This window comes from Anser anser (genome assembly GCF_964211835.1).
Source record: "Anser anser genome assembly, chromosome: 16".
Taxonomy (NCBI): domain Eukaryota; kingdom Metazoa; phylum Chordata; class Aves; order Anseriformes; family Anatidae; genus Anser; species Anser anser.
Genome location: NC_139737.1, coordinates 13,145,778 through 13,161,210, shown reverse-complemented (window position 1 = coordinate 13,161,210; position 15,433 = coordinate 13,145,778). Strand labels below are relative to the sequence as shown.

Below are 15,433 nucleotides of genomic sequence, written 5' to 3'. Positions count from 1 at the left end.
ATTTTCCGCATGGATTCTACCCCATGAAGTTAAAACCTCATCTGGAAATAAATTCTGATGCTTTCTGGCAGTTCAATTAATTTCTACATAAATTTTATGGCACGGGGTCATTTCCTCTAGAGGTCGTATGATTTAACAAGGAATCAGTTAATGCTCAGAAGCAGTCCGACAAGCAAATGCAAGCTTGAATCTGATGCTGAGAGTTGTTAAAACAGTTAACAGTTTTCCAGGACTGGAAGGTAGTTTCACAGCTAGAGCCTCTACAAGCAAGGTGGGGGTGATACAGAAAGGGAAGCCAATACACCTGCTTCATTTTTTTAATATATAAGCCATTTAACAAGTATTATATGTATAAATTTATATCCTCATCGCAGGATATTTTGAACCTTTCTGTGGAAACTGCTGGTACCAACCACTGTCAGATGGGACACGGGGGCTCAGCAGCCTTACTGCAGGACCCGACCCGTGGGACAAGTGGCGGAGGTCACAGCAACGAGGGATTTGCTTCAGAAAGCTCAGGGTTAGGCACTAAGTTACGTCAGCTGTACTCACGGACAGAGCCCGTTCCTACGTGACGATACTAAAACAGAGGAAAAGATCCAGACAGCTTCCTCCCTCCTTGTAGGTGTTGATTTTGTATAACCTCCTGCCACAGGGCAGGTTTCGTAACCCACAGGCTAAAGGAAGGCAGAAGCGAAGCCGTGGCAGTTTCACTCACCAGCGTAGCACCCTGGGCATCAGTCCTGTTCAGGTCTTGTCCAGTCGCAAGTATGTCATGAATGTCACAGATCATGACCTGCTCCGGGGCAGCCCGCATCTCATTGATTTTTTCCTGTGTAATTCCTGTTAAAATTCCAATTGAAGAGTTGGAAAGGATCTTTTTCTCCACTGGTTGAGTACAATTATACTCATGATTCCTTGTTGATTTGGCCTCACATTCTTTCCAGAGGCTGAGGGGACTTCACCATAAATTAGGAATCAGAGAAACTAGACAGTTCCAAAACATTATGCCAGGCAGAAGCTCTCCGCTTCTCTCAAGAGGGAAATCAAGAGCTGAGAAGGTCATTTTAAGTACTACATTGGCCCCCTTTTGAATTCTACATGTTCTCAGTCTCCTTACCCTGATAGGCCATGCAAGTCTCGATGACATCCAGGGTTGGCTCGTCTTCACAGAGGTCATACGGCATGTTGCCATCCGCGTTTACTGCCAGCAAGTCTGCTCCACTGCAAGGGGAAAAAGGTGTCACACGAGAAAGGATTCCCGTAATATCCTAGAGCAGACAGTGCCAAACACCGGGATAAACGTTTGGCAAAAAGCAGCTGGGGTTTCATGGTTGCCCAAATGTCACCAAGATTTGTTAGACAATATAGATTTAAAACAAAGCCATGGAGCTATGAGTGGGGAAGACAAGTTCCAAAAGTGGATGAAAGGCAGCACCTCCTTCGTGGGCTGTGGGGGGACACAAGCCACTGAGCTGTTCCTGTCCTCTCCTGGTCCTAGCACTCGTCCTGGCACTGGACAGACCAGCAGCTTCTCAGTGATAGAAGTGATTTATTTGCTGAATTTCTGGATATCAGTGCCAAGCAACTACCAGGTGCTTGTTATCTGGGCAGGTGGCAGCCCTTGAACAAAAAGTTCACAAGGACCGGAGAAGTTGTGGAAGATACAGGGTGAATGGTGGAGGGAGCCTTCCACCTAACAAAGGGCACACTGGCAAAAATAAAAAATAAAATAGTAACAATAAAATTTTTGGCAACTGGTGAATTTTTCCATCTGATTTTCCAAAAGCACTTCTCTAAGCCTCTGTATCACCTCCAGGAGGTACTATTTGGAAGGCAAATAGCCAGTTATATTGTTCACTAACCTCATATTCTCACACGGTAAAAGAATCTCCAGCACCTTCTGAGCTTTGCCATTTTAGCTAGCTGTTAAGTAGTCCTCAGCTGACCTCTGCTCTACCTCGGCAAGATGGCAGACAACATCCACTTGCATTTACATTCCTGTTCCTTTACTTTTTTTTCCCCTCTCTCTGCCCGAGCAGAGCAAACTGCATTGAAATTCACACTTGCAATGTTCCAGTGTTAGTTTAATCAGCAAATAAAAAAGCAAGGAACTGAACATCTCTTGTGGGCTGCCACCTCTGATGGTCTCCCAGGGCTCCAGGTGCCACCACCAGTACCACTGCCTCCCATGGCAGTGTTTAACCAGCCATTTGGTATGTGAGACCTGCTCCAAAGGACGACTTTCATCATAGCAAACAAATCACCCCTTCCTCAAAAGTCCAGTGGAAGACTCTTTCCGAGCATGGGATCATGACACCATGCCTGCACCCTCTGCCTCACTTCCTTCATTTTAAGTCAAGAAAGAAGGGCAAAAAGTTCCATGCTAGTGTCCCAGATGGCAGCACTGCAGGGAGAAGAGGCCCTCAGGGAGAGGTCACAGGCTCTGCTGTACAAAGCAGCACGGTAAAACCCCAAAACACATTTTGCCCTCTCCACCGTCACCCTGGCAAATGGAGGAGAGGCCTCCATGTGCAGTCAGGACTGTCTGCTCCAGCAGGTGCTCATTAAAAGCTGCACATGGTACGGCTCAAAATGCATCTTTCCTCTTCCTCCTTGCCAGCGGGCCCAGGGAAGACACGAGCTTTGTGGCCCTTGAAAAGGCAAGGGGAAGGTCCAGGGCGAGCGCCCTGTGTCACACCGCTGGGGAACAAACGCATTGTGAGCAGCTATCTGGTCACTAATTAAGAGCCAGTAAGGCAGGTCAAAAAGTTCACCCAAGTATTCAAGCCATATGAACCTGCTGTCCTCCTGCATTGGTGTCTCTCTGACTGTGGCTGGAAGACCTGAAGTTGTGTTTAAAAGCCTGAGAGTAGGTCGTGCTGGCTGCTCCTATTTCTACCCATCCAGCAAGCACAGTTCAACGAGCACAAACACAGGCATGTACACACCAGGACACAAGGCAAAATGGGCAAATTTCGGCCCAGTCCTGAGCGGCTTCCTGAAACTGAGTCGGGCCACCTGGGTTTTTATTGCATCTCCTCAACCTTTCTGCTCTTCCTCCTCCACCTCCTCTTCCCCCACGTAGGAAGTAGTCCCACGAACAGCCTGAGAGCAGGCAGTAACCACCACCGAGAGGTGCCAAGCAGTCCCAGTTCCCACCCGCAGAAGCTGCGGGTTAAATCAGACTTGCAGAAAGGGGCAGACACAACAAGCCACCTACTGCTGGATGAGGATCTTCACCAGGTTGATATGACCACACGTAGCTGCTGCGTGCAAGGGAGTCCACAGCTCGTTGTCCTTGGCGTTGACGTTGGCCCCGTGGTTGAGGAGAAGCTTGACTATCTCTTCATAGTTGTCTATGCAGCACTGGTGAGGAAGAGATGTAGACAGATTGTTTCGGTTTGCTTTTTACTTTGGGAAGGTGAGGGCTCACACCTGCTCAGTTGTACCACGGTACCTGGACACGGGGACCTACTTTATGCTGCGGTATTTGGCAGCAAGCCTCTCCAACAGCGTAAAACACCAAGTTCAACACAACCAGGCCAGAAAGGCACCATGCAGAACACCCGCATGGTGGACTGAAGGTCACTAGTGTTCTGCAGGGCCTTCTGGTTTGGGGCAGAAGCAGGAGGGGAACATCAGCAAATACGCACACAGCTGCTGCTTCACTGGGTCTTCCATATTCAAGAGCAAACAGAGCAGAAATTCAAGGTAACCAGCATAGCTGCATACCGAGGGAGGAGCTGACAAGCTGACATTCCCTTTTCTTAGGGAAAATCCCACGCGCTGGCATGCGATGAATAAAAAACTTCTAAGCAGCTCACGCTACCTACCATAGTTATCTGAAGAGATGCAAGCTGGATTCCCAACAATATGAAGTGCTTCATGGGGCATCTTTCGTTTCCTGGAAAAATCGGCATCCCCCATGCACTCACACCAAGAAGGGCCTCGACTGCTTCCTTTGGGGAAGGTGGGATTTGCTCTTTGACCCACCTCGTGCTCACTTCTTGATATGAACATGTGTATGGGACACTAAAATAAGATCGGTCCTTGTGCAGAAAGCCCCTTTGTGGTCTGCCCACGCTGGAGCCTCGTGGCCCAGCGCTGCACTGCAGGCTTGTACAGGGGCCGAAGCACACCCACAGCAAGCATCTCGGCAGCCGAGTGACAAGGACCCTTTGTGCATTCCTATTTCTGTTTACTATTTATATGTGGAAGTGAGGCTAAAATCATGCCTGTCAGATAGCCAAGTTATCCCAGAAGCAAAAGCTGCATCCTTCACTGGAAGCCACTGCTAATGGGCATTTGTGCTCATTTGGCAGCTTCTCTCTGTTCAGGGATACAATTAATTCTCGTGAAGTCAAAGATTCCACCTCAGCCCCCAAATGCACCTTTACAAAAACTGATCCTTTAGTTGGCAAAGCCTTTCACAGCTCCAGCAGCTGGTGGTGGAAGCAAAGAGGCTGCCAGCAGCACCAGCTGCCTGCGTTTCTCTGTGTGCAGAACAGCATCGCTTTGGAGAGGAGGTGGCAGGAGCTTTTGCTCTTCTAGGAGCCGCTTTGCCTTTTCAAGCAAGCATCCACCCGGCTTTGAAGACAGAAAGCGACTTGCAGAGGAATCCAAAATGCCAAGTCAATGGGAGCATTTACAGCGGGGACAAATGGAGAGAAAGCCGCGTGTCCCCATTCCACCCTCGGAGCAAACTCCACAACTACGCTGTTGTTTTTGGCGGAGGCGCTGGCTGCCAGGCACGGGGAGCCCCATGGGACTGCCACGGGGACAGTCCTGAGGCTTTGGCACTGAGCATCTGGGCTCACGAGGTGGGGTGGGGACGGGGCCGTGGGAAGAACAAAAAACCCTGGCAGCATGGAGGCTCTGAGGAAGGACGCAGGCTGGCACCCCAGGACAGCAGCCCTGTGTTTTCCTGCAGATCTGCTGCTGCCCCTCGCGCTGACCATGAGGTCACACAGCCTACAGAGAGCTCTTCAAACACCTTGGGCATCATTTATCTAAGCCTCTTCCAAACCTTGTAAGGTTGCCATAGTCTCTCAGTGTGAGTTAACCTGCTTTAAGAGTTTACCGCCCAGCCCCATAAAGATTATAGAGTGTGAGCAATGTCGGTGTTCGTGCCTGAAACCCAGCCCCAATTCCTGAGCCCTTACCAGCACGGAACAAAGCCTTGTGTACAGCACGAGACGGGTTTTATCTCGGCTCGCTCCCCAGCACAATGTGGCAAAGCTTCCCTGTTTTCACTGAGCGAGGAGATGAAACAGGGAGCGTTCTGCCTGTTGTGCCTCACCTGATGCAGTGCGGTTAGTCCGTCTTCATTGCACAGGTCGGGGCTGATGTTGCTCTTCAGCAAGTAGCACACTGCAAGGGAGGAAGAGAGGAGAGGACGGTCAGAGCTGGCACCTCCTGTGCACAAGCCCCAGGCAGCGGTGTCAGCGGAGCAGCCCTGCTGGCTGTATCCAGCAGGGAGCAGCAGCACACAGTTTTCCCCCCTGCCTCCTTTCAAAGGAGGCTTTATGACAGCCATCATTTCCACAGGGCAGTGCTGGAGCAATTTACGTTTTCTTCTTTTGCTTAGTGACAGCCGAGAGCGACCTCTGCACGCTGCAGCCCAGGAGAGCTCCGAGGCGATCGGTGACTTTTAGGTCCTGAGCTACGGCCGCAGGAGAGATCGCACCGCGGGAAGATGAGGTCCTGCCTCGAGAAGTTACCGGTGTGGTACAGGAAGCCCAGTCACTCATGGCACATCTAAAATACACCAGGGTTGCTTTGGACACTTCACATGAATGGGTGGATATTTGAGGAAAGCTTTCCAGAGGCTTAACTTTTAAATTGCTGCTTTGGGGGGAAAGGATAAGTTTTATTCCATTAAAATGCAAATTTGGGGAACACATGAAAAGCCATTAGCCTCCAGGCAAAAGATGAAGTTTGCTCTGGGGTGCAGCTCTTCCGTGGGGTAATAGCGATAAGGCTGGCAGAGGAAGCAATCGAATAGCAATAGCAGGAACTTGCAATCCAATGAAATCAAATTCATTGACAGGTCTTGGTGATCCATACCTGTCTTCTGGTGCTTGCTTTCTCATTCCCTGCTTTTTCTCCAGATGTTTTCCTACCTAATGCTTTTCCCACCTCAGCTGTCACTGCCAGCACAGGCATAAGCCAGAGCTTCACAGTCATTTCCTTGGGGCCAGCGCAGCGACATATTCCAGCCCCACCTGATTTGTTGGCAAGGATACAACCACTGAGCGAAACCAGAGCTGCAAAATAAGGAGCAGTAACGAAGCTAAACGGGCAATAAACATCAGAGCTGGCAATCAGGAACGACTGCAGGGCCGGCCACTCCCAAAGCACCCGCAGGTGCCGATGCCCACTGCGGGCAGAAGGAGCTCCCTCCCAGTACAGCCGGGGGAAACTGGGAGCAGAGCAGCTCCTGGCAGCCAGCGTGGGACCTGGGGGACTTTCTCGCTGGAAAACATGTCCAGGAGCACACTGATGTTGATTTATGAAGCTTTGTTCAAGAGAGGTGGAAAGCACACTTGCAAGAAAGTCAACTTGGAAGCAAAGTGGGATTTTGTTTGGACACCACCGGCCTGATGTCGGCAAAAAGGGAGGCAAACGCAGACAGAAGTGGAGTAAGGCACTTCCCATCACGGCATCGTTTCACCAAACGCTGGCATTTCCCTTATCTGGAAACAACCTGAATGCATTGACACCTGCTGGGTAAAACCGGTACAAAAAAGGGAAAGACAGCGAAGAACAAAACTCGCCCCACACCGCGGCAAAACCCCCTCACCGCGGCGAGTCCAAAGCGTGCCATTTTTTTTCCAGCTCGGAGGCCAGCGCAGGAAGCCCCCGGCTCCCCCGGCACTCGCGTGCGTGCCAGCAGCCAAGGCGCTGAGCTCCTCCAGGCAGCACACCCACCCCAATGGCTGCGCTCCTCCGGCTGCTGCTGCCCGGCCTGAGCTCTGCTCTCATCGGGGCTGACCGATAGGCACGTCACCCCCAGCAGATCTGGTCGCCTGTTATTTACTTTGGATGCTCTGCCATTAAGGCTTTAATTCAATCCGGGCCATTTAAGAGCCATTGTGTCCTAATGACAAGCAGCCCCATAATCACGTTTCGCCTGATTATGGAGATTTGGACAAGTAGATGCTGGCGGATCGACCTTGCGAGTGCTGTCTCTCCATGGGGAAGATGCAAAAGCATAAATCCCAGCTCGTTATGGTGTTTGGGGTTTTGTGCTGAAGGCTTTGTGGTCACGGCTTGACAGAGCTAGTGAGAGTCCTTAAAGGGTTAAGAATCAGACAAGGATTTGTCTTACCCTAAAGCAGCTTTGAATTCTCCACTGACCCCTGCAGCAGCCCTCGTCTTGGCTGTACACCATGGCTCCCACCTGCCCTCGGGACCTGCTCACCACTGCCTGCAAAACATTTCCCTCTACATCCCAACACACCAGAGACCGATGGCCACGAGACACCAAAAAAAGCCCCAAAAGGTATTAAAGCTAGTTATGGATGGGGTGCCAATGATTTCATGAGGACACTGCTTGGATGAGAGGCCAGATTCCTTGCCAACTCGCCCTAAAGTAAAGTTAGCATCAAGAGGCGCAGCAGTGGGAGCACAAAGCTGGGCAGCAGCGAGTCCTGGCTCCTTCCTCCAAAGCCAGAGGGACGTCGCACTGAGTGCTCGCCCACTGCCCGTGCTCCAGACAGGCTGCAGAGGGACACAGAGGGAGGACACGGACATCTTCGTCCCCCTGCCAACCACCCTACGGCGACCTGGCTTAAAAACTTCCCTCCCGTGTGACCGGTAAGAACAGACCCGGCTGTAGGAGCCGTGTGCATTTGCGGGTTTTCCAGTGCCTGAAGAAAGGGGAGCACAGCTGTGATGCTTTGCAGTGCTGGAAGACAACCCACCAGTTCCAGCGCTGCACCCGATCCCCTCCGTTGTTTGTAGCACAGCGCAAGAGGCAGGGACCTGAGCGAGCAAAGGGCTTCTCTTCGAGGCTGCCGGTGCCACATGCCTGGCTGTGAAGCTCAACTCTTCCTCCTCCCGCAGCCCAGCACCAGTGAGGCCATCCAGGCAGGAAGGATACGCTCCAGGGATGCAGAGCGATCACCCAGCAGCAGCTGATCGCCTTCTGCTGGTGAAAGCCTCAGCACACCACTCGCATGGACGCTGCTGAACGCCGCGGCTCAGCCAGCGCAGCAGGAAGGGCTTCAGTGGTTAGCAGCCAAATCGCTGCCAGCTTAAAGGGTTGAGGTCACTGCGGCCTGCAAAATGGGCTTTTATGGGTCACATCTGAGCAATCAGCAGGCAGCAGCCTCCACTTCAACACTTCTGATTAACTCCACTCTCACACTTATGATTAACTTCTTAAAGAGAGCTCAGTGCCTAAAATGCTGAGCTCTTTAAAATCTGTCCTTCGTGGCGTGTAGGCGGGGGGAGGTGGAGAGAAGGGGCTGGATGCGTGGATATACTTCATTACAAGTTGTGGGAAGCAGTTTCAAACGCTGAGCAAATGAAGGAATTAAAATTATTACAATAAGAGTGGGGGTGAACAAATTGTTGTGAATAATTCATTGCAAATGATATTAACTGAACAATCACTCAAACGTATTTTCCATTATTCTGCATGCTCTGCCTATAATTGAACCTTTCACACGCCAAGATGGTGTACATTAATCTTCGATTTATATTTTATCATTCACATCTGTGCTGAGTTAAATGGAAAATGCTCTCACAAAAGCTGTGAAAATACATCCCCAAACCAGTAGGTTTTAAGTCACCATCCATCTCAGGTCCTGGGGCAGCCCCAAGCAGATCCTCCTCCCCGCACACCACAAACCCCCTTCCAGCAGCTCCCGCGCCTCCCACCTCACTTCTTCTCCCCCAAACCTATAAATCAGGGGGAAGACAAAGAAGCCACTGCAGAGGCCCTAAGGAAAATTCAACGTGGGGTAATCAGCTCTCTCACCTGAAGAGACAGGACAGCGCTATCATTTTACATTCATGTTACTTCCCACAGAGGTTATACAAGAAACAAATGTTCCAGAAAGGTTCCTAAACCAGATGGAGACTTTTCTGTGGAGAAAAATGCCTTTGTCAGAGCAGTTCCCCCAAAGTCAATAAGCTACACCATAAAATTCTGGATAATATTACGCTCCCATCTATACCTGGCTTCTGCATACCTCAAGTATTACTAATTCATCAAAGACAAAGCCAACTGATACTGGGAAGAAAAATAAACAAGAAAACAAACAAACAAAACACTTTTCTGATAGGAGGTCCCAAAAACACCTTCCTGATAGCAGCTCCCAAAAATATACAGTGGCAAATTGTCCAGAGTGGCAAGCAGGCTTCCCTGAGTGCTCTGAGCTTACACACACACGCACACTGAGTTTTTACAAGTCCAGGTTTTTGTACAACCTTTGCACTCAGTGACTTCTTTTTGAAAGTGATGTTCAAACTCTTCTATTTCACTGTCTGGTTCTCCTCTCCTAAAGGACACTTAAAAGCTGCTCTGGCAGTGAGGTTTCTAAGGCAGTGGAAGGATTCTCCGACATTTATACACGATTTCACACAAGTTTCACTTGGGTTAAGATGCACATGTTTGCGCACCAGTAGAAGTCACTTCCACCCAAACACAGCTTTAAGCAAAACCCCAGTTTGGCAGAGGAAACTCTTCCAGCATCACTCGCAGTGATGTACGGGTGGTGCCTGCACCAACACATGTGCCAGCAAAGGTCTCAATAGCCTGACCCCCGGCCGGGCACGGCGCTCTGGACGGGCTCAGCTACTTCATGATGGGCTTTTCCTGCTACGGTTTTGCAGGGGTATTTATCACATAGGAGAAACTTTGCCAGAAAAACGGCTTTGAAACTATGAGTGCTTTGCCAGCAACCCATTTAGCTTCCTAACGCAGCATGCCGTGATATTCATATTTAAGAGCACAACTAAACCCTGAGCAACCCCAGGAGGAACGTACTCAGCCCTGTCCGCTGCTCGTGCACCGTGCCACTGATAGCCCACCCTGGCCCATTGACAAACTCTGCAGCTCCCTGGAGCTTCCTGAAAGACAAAATAAGCCACGGAAAATAAAAACCACGCTCAGCTTCAAACATTTAGCACGCCTAAAAATAAATATGGCCCGTTTTGCCTGCTGAGCTAGCAAGCGAGACATCCCATCGTGACTGATGGCTGAGCTTTCTCAGGCAGGATCAAAGCCTGTGAAGACGCCTCCCACCTAGTTCATGGCTGGGCACACACGTTCCTCCCAACATACCCACACAATCTGGGAGGTTTGGAAAGAGGCCAGCAGAGTCCCATCTGCTTTGTGCCACGTCCACAAGGGCAGGGAACATTTCATGCCATTGTACTCAGCCCAGGTGCTCGCAAGGAAAACCTGTTTCTAACTGTGACACTTCTCGCCCATCGCAGCGCACCCTCGGCCACCCGCAGAGCCAGCCGTAACACTGCCTGGTGACTCCTGCCTACAGAGAAAATGCACTTTGGTCAGTGGGCACAGCCAGGTGCCCGAGCCCTGCCGCATCCCACGTTTCCCATGTTCTGTGTCTAGGTTCATATATAATCCACTTAGTGCTAGTGATGCCAAAGCGTCTTTCTTTTACGGCTGCCATCCACCTGGGATTATTCTGACAAGTAACACTGTGCAAGCTGCCCATCTGCAACCAGCAATGCTCAAAGGACATGGTAGAAACAAAGCCAAATTCGTTTCAATAGACAAAATAAAAATTATAGGAAGCTGCCATCTGACAAGCCCTCCTAAGGATGCAGCGTCATGTTAAAAGGCACCCTCACCCTCTCCTCCTGCTCAGGCTAACAGTGAAATTGGTCCACTCAGGAGATACTAAATACATAAAAGAAAGCTGAAGTCAGAGAATGTTTTTTCAGTTTCCTATTCCTCATCTGCTATTGGAAGAATAAATAAATCATTTTGGTATGGTCTTTAAACAGACGATGGGCTTGAAGGGATGAGTGTTTTATGTAACCTGCGGGCTCAGCTGCCTTCAGCAGGATTGCTGTGGGCAGGGAGCCAGGGAGGCAGATTCCCCAATATCATTGTGACAGTGACACCTGGGCTGCCAAAGAGACTCTTCTCTCTTTAAGAGGCATTTTGGAGCAGGTATTTGTGAATTGCGCCTATTTGAAGAGGGCCAAAAAAATATTTATGTCAGATTTACGGAGCTGTGGATCAAGGAGAGCAGGGCCAAGGTCCCCGGGGTGACTCAGAAGCTGTAGCCATGAGCGGAGCAATGCCAGCTTTTGGGGTGCCGTGGTGCTGGGCAGAAGTCCCTGCACAATGTGCAGAGGGACTTGCCCGCTGTCTTCAGAGCCACGCGAGGTAGCAGCCTCAGCAGGGAGGTCCAACAGAAAGCGAGGGCTGGAGGACAGCCACGTCCTCTAGAGCAGCTCGTTAGGAACCTGCACCCCCCATCCCCTGAGCCGGCTCCTGACACGCGGGGTCTGGTGCGTGCAAGCAGGTAAGCAGCACACCTCGCTGCCTTGGTGTCTCAGGCAGAGTCAGACGAAGGGCACCTCCAGGATCAATAAATGCTGACCAGGACCTCCTCTTCCCCTACTGCTCTGGCCTCTTCCAGCTTTCTTCCCACAAAAATTTCTTCCTGGAAGTCATGAGAACACCTTCAAATCCATTCAGACAACGCAACATCAAAGCCTTTTATCCGAGTAGCACAGAAGATCCCACTTAAATACCTGTTCAAAGACTACTTTTGATCTGCAGGACCAAAACCTACCTACTGACACATGCAGCTGCAGCAGTCACCGTCTGTGAAGTCTGTCCTAAGCCTATGAGAGAATAAACCTTTCAGAGCACCAGAAAGAAAAGGCAGGGAAAAAAAATTAATTGGCTTTAATAGAAATCTAAACACTTCTTAAGCTGTAATAAAAGGGAGCAGTGGTGTCAGGAGGTAAATTTCTCCAGCTACCCGAGTACATGGAGAGCTTCCCCCGTTACCCTAACGCAGTCACGTAACGGGGGAGCGGTGCCTGGGGAGCAGAATCGCTCCACACAGAGCCAGCCTGCCAGTATTTGCAACAGGATACTCTAATACGCTCCGTATAGCAGGAAATAGTTCATATTGCCATTTTAAAGTGTTATTAGGTTCCAGAGTCAACAGCCTCTGCCCCAGCTCGTATTTCAGGCATTTATGGGCTCAGCTCAGCAGCTGTACGTTGACCTGAACACCACGAAGGCTTTTAAGAGTCTCAATTATAAAACAGGAAACTTTCTATTTAGAGTAACGGAAAAGAGGTTTTGCTAGAGGGGTGGGCAAATGTCTATTTGCTTTTCAAGCTGCCCTGCGTTAACACCAAACGATTCCCTGCAGGAAGAGCCTGCGGGCTGCAGCCCGGGCTCCCGGCTCCCCAGCTCCTGCTCCCCAGCCCCTCTCCAGCTGGGAGAGCCCCGGCTCTGACGGGCAGCTCCGACCTTGCTGCTCTCCTTGGAGAAGCTCCTGCTGCTTTGGATTTTTCGGTACCTTCTCCACCCTCTGCGGCACCCCCTGTGACCTTGATCAGCACGCTGAGGTTTTTTTCTTCGTGTGAATTTGTCTCCATTTAGTACAGGATGAGTACATATGGGACGAAGATCTTCAAGAGACGAAAGACCAAATCTCGTACTGAGGTCTGATCGCTGCACTCGTGAAGCAGGCTCCTACCTGCCTAAACACTCGCTCAAGGCAGGAGCACGGTGTGCCACGACACGCTCTGTGACAGAGCCCTACAAAACCCCTCCTGGTGTGAAACGGCACCAGCAGGAGCCGGTGGCAGCCCCCAGGTCCCCCAGCCCCGGCCTGCCACACACCACTGCCCCGCACGGGAGACCCTGGGGGCACAGCAGGAGTTAAAGCATAATCTGCTAAATCATCACCCCCTGCTCGACAGCACGGCTTCTTACTGGAAACTCTGCATTGCTATGCGGTGCCGGAAGGGAAATGTCTATTAAGGAGAAAGTCCCCCCCCACGCCTCTTTTTTCTTTTTTTGTTTTTAAATAAAAAAAGATTGTGGTTTCCTTTTAAAAAGCAAACGCTACAGAAATAAGACTTTCACACAAGTTTAGCAGCACCCTGCACTTTACCAGGGAAACACCGGCTGATCCCCCGCAGCCCTCCTGCCTTAGCAGCCGGCAGTTATTCGGCAGCAAGTTTTAAGCGATGCAGAGATTTGAATTTCAGCACAGCCTTTCAGGCAGAGATCTCTGAAAGCCCTGCTGCCGTTAGCAAAGCAGCTCCAGACTCTCTCCCGGGATTTTACAACCGGCATTCGCCTCATTTCACAGATGTGACATCTCAGCCTGAGTTAGACCAAAGGCTCTGGAGGCTCGGGTTTCTTCACCAAGGTCACAGCGACGGTCCCCGGCACGGCTGTGACGGTGCCGGGAGTCCCAGCTCCGCGCACCGGAGAATATTTCCTCTCCTCTCCTCTCCTCTCCTCTCCTCTCCTCTCCTCTCCTCTCCGCTGGTCAGCCCAGAGGAGCTGAGCGAAGGAGCTGAATTCTTAACGCTAACAGCTCCCATATGGCAAGGTGAACCTTATTTTAGACAGAATTGGGTAATTATGTGTATGGGTATTTTAAAAAGAAAACCTGAAGCCGTTGCTCAGCGGCAGCAGCTCTGCCTGGTGCCCCCTCGGGAAGGTCCCCACGTGGAGCAGACACGGGGCTGTCTGTCTGTCTGTCTGTCTGTACGCTGCGCTGGGGAGCCAGGCCAGGAAAGGAGCACAGGGACACGGCACAGAGCAGGGACACCAGGTCAGCACGCTGCACTTCGTCCCGAGTCAGGAACACTGCCATGGCCGAGACGGAGAGTGAAGCACGTCTGGTCACCAAGCCTACCTTTTACAAACGTCCCTGACCTTCACCAGCAAGCTAGCCGGCACAGCTTCTTTTTTACGGTATTCTTTTTGAGTCTCCCCTCTCACAAGCCTGAGAAGTTTGCAGGTTTCCAGTCCACATTTGGCTGCCTATCACACCAAGACAAAGCGCACAGTCGAGAACCTTTTTTTTGGTATCAAGAAAAAAGAACGTTTCATTTGCTCTCCAGGCCAAACACCTCCGATCTCCAGGATTGCCCCGGCTCGAGCATCAGCCCCGTGCAGCTGCCGCTCGCGGTGCCTGCGGCAGCCTGACGCCAGCACAGGCAGCTGCCACGGCCACCAAGCAACTGCACAAAGTCACAGAGCCAGCAGCAAACCGCCCCTCGAAGGGACCCGGCCTGGAGGCACGGGAGGTCTTCGGACCATTGCGTACCAAGCAAAGGTGTTTCCAGGAAGTATCCGCAGGTTTGGTTTCAACACGACCAAACCCATCACAAACTGATTGCCTGCAACACCAACACGCCGCTGCTGGAGGCTGGGGAAAAAGCAGCCGGGGGGTGAGAGCCCCGGGGACTTCTCTCGCAGCATTTGGCAACCAACAAACCGTTGGCAGAGCAGTCGGAGATGGGGAACGTCAACGAAGGCATAGAGTGCTGCGTGGAAATTGCTTTTTTGCCTCGAGGAGCTGAACCTGATCCCACTGAGGATGCTCTGCTCGGTAAAGACCACAGCATAAACTTGCTTCAGGTTGCTACTCCCACAAATCCACCTTTAAGCCCCATTATCTCAAGCATCCAAGTTAAAGAAAATAAAAAAGGACCCATTACAAAGAATATGACAAACACTTCATTGCCTAATTTCATGGCAGAAGCTCTGAAATCCCCTACCACGACTCCTCAGAGACTGCACAAAGACAAAAGACCTTTAGGTTAGGTCAAAACAAGTGACTCTAAGTGGTCCCTAAGTGACAGGAAAGTGCTCTGCATCCAGAGTAACTTGTTTCAATATTTGTGCTACCCGCCCCATCGCACAGACCTGAGACTCTCTCCTCCTGTCCCAAGTTTTACAGGATTTCTGCTCCCCACAAAGGCACCCGGTAGAAGCTGAGCGTTCCCAGCCCGGACGACACATTACAGGCAGGAGGAGAGCCCACGAGGAAGCAGCCTCAGAGCTTGACGTGTCATTTGAACTATTTCAGGGGGGAAAAAAAATAGCCCAACTGGCTGCCTTCGCCCACCCCTGCTGCACCGTCCCACAGCACGGCCCCAGCCCCGCACAAGCACACGGTGAGGCGGCTTTTGGTGCCAGCGCTCCTCTGCTGAGCTTCCTGCACTCTGATGCAGCAACGACGGACGCTGCGCGTGGGGCCGGGAGCGCTTCCCTTTTCAGCGAGCAGCTCCTTCGCTTCCAAAAGCCACCTCAGTCGACTGAAGGCTTTCACCTGCAGAATATGCGCTGAATTCAGCGAAAGCATTCAGAGCAGAGCTGGGAGAAGAGAGCGAGCCAGCTCCCCTTCACGGGCTGCAGGGACGTTGTGCACCTTGTGGCAGAGGAGCGAGGATG

At 51.2% G+C, this 15,433-nt stretch overlaps 1 protein-coding gene across 7 annotated transcripts in view; it reads right to left on the bottom strand.

The window, feature by feature from the left end:
- The window catches only part of PPP1R16B (protein phosphatase 1 regulatory subunit 16B), a 60,601-nt gene that overhangs the window by 10,361 nt on the left and 34,807 nt on the right, over window positions 1–15,433 (bottom strand). For all 7 annotated transcript variants that reach the window (XR_014572932.1, XM_083801058.1, XM_083801059.1 and 4 more), the window contains 4 exons: window positions 5,303–5,373; window positions 3,224–3,369; window positions 1,121–1,224; window positions 719–843 (listed from right to left, as the gene is read on the bottom strand). Coding sequence is in view for 6 of the 7 variants with exons in the window: in XM_083801058.1 (XP_083657184.1) it covers window positions 719–843; window positions 1,121–1,224; window positions 3,224–3,369; window positions 5,303–5,373 (446 nt within the window). In the remaining variant the exon portion in view is untranslated. The remainder of the gene's footprint in view (window positions 1–718; window positions 844–1,120; window positions 1,225–3,223; window positions 3,370–5,302; window positions 5,374–15,433) is intronic.